General features: G+C 38.7%; 1 protein-coding gene across 1 annotated transcript; it reads left to right on the top strand.

Moving 5' to 3' along the window:
• Positions 1 to 1,293: 1,293 nt before the first annotated feature.
• On the top strand, positions 1,294 to 8,660 carry YOD1 (YOD1 deubiquitinase). The gene is made up of 2 exons (XM_061382082.1): positions 1,294 to 1,636; positions 2,648 to 8,660. Exons 1-2 carry the CDS (start codon positions 1,294 to 1,296, stop codon positions 3,349 to 3,351), a joined length of 1,047 nt encoding a protein of 348 aa, XP_061238066.1. The 3' UTR covers positions 3,352 to 8,660.
• The last annotated feature ends 554 nt before the right edge of the window (positions 8,661 to 9,214 follow it).

Here is a 9,214-nt window from a genome sequence, read left to right as displayed (position 1 = left end):
TACTCCAGCGGACTTACCCACCTTATTTATTCTCTCGTTTACCACCCACGCTGTACCAGTTGTTTTGACCATCTTGAAGAACCAAAGAGGAAAACTGTTCCAGGAGAAAATTGGGTCCTGAAAGGTTTGAAAAGATGTGTTGTTTCCATATAACTTAATCAGAGGCAGAAACTTTCACAGTGTTAGTGAGTTTGCACATTTCAAGTGCACAGTTGCCCCCGGGGGCAGTCGATGCTTGACTGTGGTAATAAATCCCCTCTACGCAGTGTAGGCTTTGCTGCTCTGCGTCCAGGATGGACAAAGAACAATGCGTACGTATTTCTTAGAAGAGAGGTAAATTCAGAGATGTTTTTATTCCTCTTTCACCTTGGGGATTAAATTCATCCTTCAAAACAACTCAAATAGTATCTCCTCTTTGAAACTTTTTACAGCTCCCAGCTGCCCTCTCTGTGCCTATACAGCTCCGTTTTATACATTCAGCAAGTATTTACTGAGGCACCGTGCTTTGTTCTCGGGATATAGGTTTGGAAAAAGCCACATAATCTAGCATTATCACGTTGCTATGAAATTCCGTGGTTATGTGTCATTTACACCCCACCCTCTCTCCTGATTACGTAAGTACTTTGCTATTTTGAAGGCAGGAATGGAGTCCTTTTGGTATGTGTATGTCTAGGGCCTGAACTGGAATCTGAATGACACACGTTGGTCTTCATTCCTCCTCCTTATACCGCCACCACCTCCTGCAGGTAGCAATTGCCCTGTGCCCAGATGCTGACCTCATACTGCGCTTTCTGATGTGGCCAATGGACTTTTCAAGTTACAGTCTCTTGGAGATGGAAAGGCCAGTCGTTCGGCCCCTTAACCTCAATGAGTCAATGTTTGCAGCAGCCGAGTCTATAGTCACGAGTACTTATTTGTCTTTAACTGGTTATTTGACTCACAGACCATTCTTGGCATTCGTCTGCATTCCGAACTATGATTCTTGTTTCTCCCGGCGTAGTTTGGAAGCCCCAATTTAATAATTTCCTAACTAAGTGCAAGGCTGCATTCCAACGGCTTTGATTCAGGAACTCCTTCCCCCACCCTCTTCCCTTGAGCATATATGCTTCCGACGCGGAGGGTACCTCACTAGCTCTACAGGTAGCAAGACCAGTCGTACTTTCGGAATACGGATAAACCCTCATCCTTTGCCTCCTGACGCGGAAGTGGCAGGAGTTAGTTGTCTCTTTAAGAGCGTACTAGAACAGAAGCCGAAGAGTATCGCGAGAACCGTAAAACCAGCGACTTCTCGCGATGTTTGGACCGGCAAAGGGTGGCCATTTTGGAGTCCACCCGGCGGCTGGTTGCCCCGGCGGCGTTAGCCAGCCTGCTGCCGGGACCAAAGCTGGCCCCGCCGGTGTCTGCCCTGTGGGCGGCCGCACCAACGCTATGTGGCGGCTCCGCTGCAAGGCCAAGGAGGGCACCCATGTTTTGCAGGGGTTGTCCAGCCGGACCCGGGTGCGGGAACTCCAGGGCCAGATTGCCGCCATCACTGGGATCTCCCCTGGCTGTCAGCGAATCCTCGTCGGATACCCACCCGAGTGCCTGGATCTCAGCAACGGGGATACCATTCTGGAGGATTTGCCCATCCAGTCAGGTACGGGAATCGAGGCTGGGCCAGGCGAGGTCCTGGGAGGACGTAGAGGGGCAGAAAAGAGAACAGACGGTGTCAGGGCCAGGTCTATGTGTCAGTTTGGAGGACGAGAATAGGAGAAATTAAAGAACAGAGAATTCTGACGGAGGCCAGGGCGAGTGTCCAGCAACTCCTTGACTTCACATATAGTTTGAAAGAGACAGGGAGGGCCTGATCTCTGTGAGAAGCTCAAAAGCCGTGGAGTCCTCTTTCCTGGCTGCTTTCTGGTCTGTCTTGAAAACATCTCATTCATTTTGTTTCCCTCTGTGTCCACAGAAGTATTTTTAAAATGCGATGTTTTCTCTGTCCTGATTGCTCTTTTTCCCTGTATCACTGAAAGAAGACAGTATGTCTGAAGGATGTAGGATACTTTTTTTTGCTGTCCTGGTTAATTTTTACAGTCGCCTTCATTTATACTTTCTCTGACAATTGTATTCATTTTAGAGTTTGCTTTGACACATCCACTGAAGGCGCTTTCAAGTTCTAGACAAAAGCAGTTATTTCTGTCCAGTATTAAAACTTGAACAGCAATATTGGTATTTAAAAGCTTTTCTCTGTAGTCTCAAGGATCCTGTAAACACTTGAACAGGGTAGATATGATATTTCAGATCGAGAGCACCCCCTAGTGGCCGAGTCTTTCGTAAACACCTTTTGGAAGTGCTTTTAAACTGCAGAGAGCAAGGATAAGAAAATTTTGTTCTTGAAATGTATCTTTTTAGGTAGGTATAAAAGTGTGTAACTCGGGTCCCTTTACTAAATGAAATACAATGTCTTTCTCTTTGTTCCGTTTTCATCTCTATGAAGATTCAGGGAACAAGAATTATTACTAGTCACATGTTTGCAAAGCTGTATTCTCCCTAGTAACCCCAGTTTATACTTTAACTCCTCCTGTTTGTAATTTACAGACTTGCTTAGTGAACACCCAATTTCATCTATACTTTCTCTGAAGTTCTGAATTTGTTTTGTTTTTGACAGGTGACATGCTGATCGTTGAAGAAGACCAAAATAGGCCCAAAACGTCATCTGCATTTACAAAATATGGTGCTCCTAGTTACGTCAGGGAAACTTTGCCTGTGCTTACCAGGATGGCAGTCCCAGCAGACAACTCCTGTCTCTTTACCAGTGTGTACTATGTTGTTGAAGGAGGAGTCTTGAATCCAGCTTGCGCCCCTGAGATGAGACGCTTCATAGCACAAATTGTAGCAAGTGATCCAGACTTCTATAGTGAGGCAATACTGGGAAAAACAAATGAAGAGTACTGTGACTGGATCAAAAGGGACGATACTTGGGGCGGAGCTATTGAGATATCTATTTTGTCTAAATTTTACCAATGTGAAATATGTGTAGTGGATACACAGACCGTACGAATTGATCGTTTTGGGGAAGATGCAGGATATACCAAAAGGGTCCTTCTCATTTATGATGGCATCCACTATGATCCACTTCACCTTGTCTTCCCTGACCCAGACACCCCTCCTCTGACTATTTTCTCCTCTTATGATGATATTGTTCTTGTGCAAGCACTGGAATTAGCAGATGAAGCTAGAAAGAAGAGACAGTTTACAGATGTAAACCGCTTCACCCTGAGATGCATGGTATGTCAGAAGGGATTAACTGGACAAGCAGAAGCAAGGGACCATGCCAAGGAGACAGGCCATACCAACTTTGGAGAAGTGTGATCCATGCATGATGAGGATTGAAGCCTACTACCTCACAGATCCAGAAGGCTCTGGGTTTTCCAATAAGCTATTTGTTACCCTTAAGAACAAAAGAACACAATGCTTGAACCATCCTTTTAACCTTAAACCACTAAGACACTGAATTCCTTGTTAAGATTAAAATTAGTGTGCAAGTTTACAGATGTGTGTCTACAGCAGTGATACAGCCCTCTTTCTGCTTGGGTGACAGAATAGGTGGTCCTTGCCACCTACTGACACTGACCTGAAGATTGAGTATTAGTATTATAAACTAGCACCCAGCAGCATTAACTTGTAGAAGAAAACAACTTCCTATTTGGGGTAATGTGAAAGGCTTCAGGTGAGGCCACTGGACATAATCCACAGTGTCTCCAGTAATTGGGTCTTTTTAAAAACTCTGAGTGGGTTAATAGTTTCTATGTTATGAATTGATTCCTCAAATGAAGATACTCAGAATTGTCGAAACTGATTTCATATTGCAATTTGGTAGACTTTATAAATGTGTACTTCACCAGTTGTTACAAGTAGATAACATGCAATTTTTACAGAGATGAGTCTACTCCTTGAGAATATTACCTAAAAACAAGAACTTATAGTGCCCAGTGAAGAATTTCTAGTCTATAAAAGAGAATGTACGAGGGAAGAGGTGCCTGAGCAGCTTACTGAAGCTTTAAAAGACCATGGGCCTCATGTTTTAATGCAACTCATTTACTCATCTGTCGCGTTGGATAAAACGTTAAAATTAAGCAGGACTTTTTTTTTTTTTTAATTGAAGTTCCTTGAAACTTGAGTGATCAGTTTTTGCCTTTTTAACTAAAGATTTGGAGGGATTTGATTTCCTCAGCTTTTTGTTAAGAGCACTTCCTCCAACTCCTAAAATAACTTTTCGTCTAAAATTATAACACCATGCTTTCATTTGGTTTTGAGAGATCTTTTGCTTACCTAAACAGTATTTGTTTTCATGCTAGCCTTGTCAAGCCACTCTTAAATGATTTCATGTTTCTGAAAATTAATACTTTGTTTATCTACCATCTATTACCTTGACTTTTGAAGAGTTTTAAAGTAATTGGGATAATAACATTGAATGAATTTGACTTACAAAATATGATAGTTTTTAAATCTTTGCCTTATTCAACCTTCTCAGAATTCTGCTTCTTACTAGTATTAGATGTGTAGCCATTTGCTTGGTGGGCTAATCCACGAGGCATACCCTCTAAAACTTAGCTTCACTATGAGATCTTCCAGTTAAAAGTGTTCTACCTCTTAATTCTTCTGAAGATCAGGGATGCTAAATTTTAATTTGTTATGCATTATCTTACATAATGTAAAGAGGCTTAATGTTGTGAAGTTTTGTTATCTGGGTCTTGTTTTCTATTATTTTACTTAGAAAACCAATGGTATGGGAATTCCCTGGCAGTCCAGTGGTTAGAACTCTACCCTTTCATTGCCAAGGGTGCAGGTTCAATCCCTTGTTGGGGAACGAAGTCCCACAAGCTTCATGGAGTGACCAAAAAAAAAAAAAAAACAATGGTATACTTTAAAGCACTTATATTTCTTTTAGCATGTCTTCTTGGCAAATGTTTCAGAATTGAGATTTACTCAGCACTTTCACTTGGTAGAAGTGATCGTATAAAATTAAGGAGTATGTAAACAATTTAGGAGAAAAGTATCTTTAAGGAGCAATTCAAAAAATATGCTTTAAATCGTTAGATGACCTTTCTTGAATACCTTTTGTGTGAATAGGACTTTTAGGCATTATAAGTTATTATTGTCAGTTTAACTGAAAAGTGTTTCGTTTTCTATTTTACTGAGCCTTAAAATAGCACTTGCAGCTTGTGAAATTCGATGTTTGGCAGTCATGTGTACAAATGAATATGACTGAAAATCTCTTTGTACCTGTATGTCATCTGATCTAAAAGGATTTTGTATCTCTTCATTCCCCCAGAAAAATTTAAAGCTGTAAGTTAAGAGTATACCACTGGGTAACACCAATCCAGTTGAGCTTTATGCATTATTATTCATAAACCTTGTCTTCCTTTTCTAAGTATTTCAAGGGCCAAACTTGATACTTGCTTACTGGAATTTTAGAGAAGTTTATTCATCCAACAAATATTTATTGAGTAATTTATTATATACCAGGCATATATTGATGTTTCTGAACATAAATTTTGTTGTTTTAAAATTAAGTATACTTTATCTACATTTGATTTTAGTTTTAACAAGTGGAGGGATATAGAACTGGATATTTTATAAAATTAAGCTTATTTTAAGTGTTTTTGTTTGCATATTTAAGCTTTTATAACAAGTGTCAACTATTTATTTAGGAGATCTTATTCTGTTATACCTGTTAACTAGGTTGTGCATTCCTCAGTTGGACACTGATAGGTCAGTCTCAGTAACGACTTTTTAAAATTAATTAGCTGCTGAAATTCAGCAATAGGACTTTTTTAAGTAATGTTCTGATCATGGCATATTCAAAATGAAGCACTGTTTGCAGACCATTTTAATTGTGGAGGATTAAAAACCAAAACTTGTGCTTACTCAGAACTCAAGCTTGTAAGCCTCACAGAAGTTAAAAGATTTTTTTTAATTGCACTTATACTCTTGAATAGAGAAGGGAATGGCAACCCATTTCAGTATTCTTGCCTGAAGAATCCCATGGACAGAGGAGCCTGGCAGGCTCCCATGGGGTCACAGTCAGACACGACTGAGCGCCTAACACTATATACTTGAAGTTAGTTAACATAAGTAAATTCTTATGTTATGCAGAAATTTAAAACATTGCACCAAGATAAAAAGAAACTTTTTCTTACATTTGCACTTGAGCAGAGCGAAACCTTTCTTCCTATTCATTCAGGTTTTGACTGCCTTGCAAGAATTTTTTGTTGTTGTTAAAATGAGGTTAATTTATATTAGTAGCAAAATGAATCAAGACTGTGCTTTCCTATCCCCTACTCCTCCTTTCCTTAACTCTTCTTTCCCTTACTCTTCTTTGGATTTAAAGATTAGATGTAGGGCTATGAATGCACTTCTGGATAGATTGATTTCAGAAATTAAAATTAATGTCTCGGGAATTTTGTGATGTGGTAGCCATATGAAGATATCAGTGTGGTACAACTACTGTTAGTAGTTTGTGGTTGATTTCTTGTTTCTCATGAATGGATCGTGGGCACAGTCAAGTGAGACCCTTGCAAGTTTGGGGGCTGGTCATCTTGACCCTGTTGGCAAAAACTAATATTGACATACTACTTGATTATTCCATGAAGTTCAAGTCCCAGTGAAATCTTTATCAGGAATGAATGAACATATTTATACATTCCCGTAAATGCCCATGCCTAATTTGCATGTTCAGCTTACTCTATCTTGTATAGGCATTAAAACAGGAATGTTGTAAGTTCCCCTCTAGCTGAACATAGTTTTCTATGTCTTCTGTGAAAAAAATTGAATGGGGAATATATAAGATTAGCAGCAGAGTGATTTTTTTTTTTTCCTCTTTATGTGTCAGGCAGCCTTCCTAAACTTTCAAATATTAGGATTTTCATGTTTTTTCGTGTATTGAGAACACAAATCTATTATTTGCAGCACTTTAAAAATATGAAATAAAAGTCTACAGGTTAGCCCTCTCTGACGATCTTGTCAGACATTAAAATATAGTTCTTGAGCTGCCAACAATCAGCTCTTCTTAATTAAAAGTTACCATCAGTGAATAGTGTATCCAGTGGTACAACATTCTGGTAATTCTCTAACAGTAAAACTCCGTTTCAGTAACTATTAGGAGCATGCTCTGTGCCCTAGCATTCAAAATGTTACTTATTTCTATAATGTGATTGTTCTTTATTCATTGTACAATGCAGTATTCAAATTTGTCCTTGTAGCTCAAAGATGACTACTGCAACTTTGAAAATGTTAGATTCTTAAAACCCTTCATTTGTTTCTAAGCAGTCTTATGATTTTGAGCTGATTTTTGAGTCAGAGGCCTTAAAAGTCATACATAAGCAACATCACTAAGTCTAAAGTGAAACACTTGATTTGAATAAGCTAGTTTATTAACTAAGGATGTTTTCTTACTAGGAGTTATGATATTTAACATTTAGCACATTTCATCCAACTTAAAAAGATTATAAAACTTCGCTGATTGGGGAAAAAAGTTTCTTTAATTTTCCATCTCCAAAACTTAGCTTGCATTTTGTTTACAGTGCTTTAAATATTTGACTTTGAAAAAATCACATTGATACTGGATTGTGGAGTGATGATTTAAGTCTTGGTTGGTAGAATTTAGAGGAGATTAATAACCCTCCCATGCTGCTTTAGAATAAAGGAAGAAAGGGGCAGGAAGATAAAGTGCCACATAAACAGAACAGCTTCTCAAATGAATGCATTCCTATTCTTGAATTATGCTTTTCAGAAAATGTTTCAGGCAATGCCTTTGTGTCATCTTAACCCGTTCACATTTCTTGGCATTGACTATAGCAAGGCCATAACAGAAAGGCTTGTCAGTAAAGTATTAAAACATGACTATAAACATTTTGCTATGATGCCTTTTTATACTTGTTTTTTAAAATGCATATCTACATCTAAAGAGTTTGGGGATAGTGAAAATATGATTTAGTTACACTGTAGGCAAACAGGTTAACCTAGGAAAGGTTTACAATTTCCTCTCAGATTACATGAGCCTGACTGGTATAGGATATGTAGTTAGTTGTCTCCCATAAGTTACTTAAAGGACCAGGGCACCTGATTCTTGTTTGTTTTCCAGTTCACCTTGGTGCCATTTATCACATAAACTGTTTACAGGAAATAGAATTTCCTTAGCAAAAAGTAACGTTTTTCCTTTAAAAGTATTAAGTTTAAAGAATAAATATAATTTGTCAAAAGGAATAGAGAATGGCAGTAGTCCTATATTTCCTGTATTAATGCAATAGAGGTTGAAATTCCTGAAGCAATGAGAAACCTACAAAACTCAAATTTAGAGCTTTAAAATATGACTTGAAAAGTAATAGAGAAGGACAAATAGAACAAAGTTCTGTTTCTCTTGACACAAAATATTTTTTGCTAATAAAGATGGACAGTGCTTCCTTGGTTTAAAAACATTTTGTTGATTTGCCAGCATTTTTTCAAGTTAATGCACTACTGCTACTACCTGAAAGATGCCTAATTTTGTTTTATATAACTTATGTGATTTTACCATTGTCATTAAGATGCATTAATTTTATTTGTGAGGTGTATGATTTTAAATACCTAAATGCTGTGTGAAATGACTTATTTTGAAGAAATAAATGAAGTGAAAATATTGTTGTCTGAGCATGTTTTGGGAGGAAAGAGGGCTAGTGAACAGCTGCTGCACTCAAGTTACATATTTATCACTGCTTTGACTTCTGTACCAATATCTGCCAAATCTCAGTCTGTAGGTGGAGTCTTAATAAATCAGCTCCAAATTTAATATCTGGGGAAAGGCTGAATGTTCCTTTTCATTTGTAACAGACTGAGCTCTATGTGAACTTAGACCCATGTGGAAACTGCAGCATCTCTTGGGGAGAACTTATTTAATCTTTGATAATGTCAGCATTCAGTTCAGTCACTCAGTCGTGTCCGACTCTGCGACCCCATGAATCCCAGCACACCACGCCTCCCTGTCCATCACCAACTCCGGAGTTCACTCAAACTCATGTCCATCGAGTTGGTGATGCCATCCAAACATTTCATCCTCTCTCGTCCACTTTTCCTCCTGCCCCCAATCCCTCCCAGCATCAGAGTCTTTTCCAGTGAGTCAACTCTTCGCATGACGTAGCCAAAGTACTGGAGTTTCAGCTTTAGCATCAGTTTTTCCAATGAACACCGAGGACTG

This window comes from Bos javanicus, chromosome 16 (genome assembly GCF_032452875.1).
Source record: "Bos javanicus breed banteng chromosome 16, ARS-OSU_banteng_1.0, whole genome shotgun sequence".
NCBI lineage: Eukaryota > Metazoa > Chordata > Mammalia > Artiodactyla > Bovidae > Bos > Bos javanicus.
Note: the sequence above shows the minus strand (reverse complement) of the source record. Positions and strands in the feature narration are given on the sequence as shown.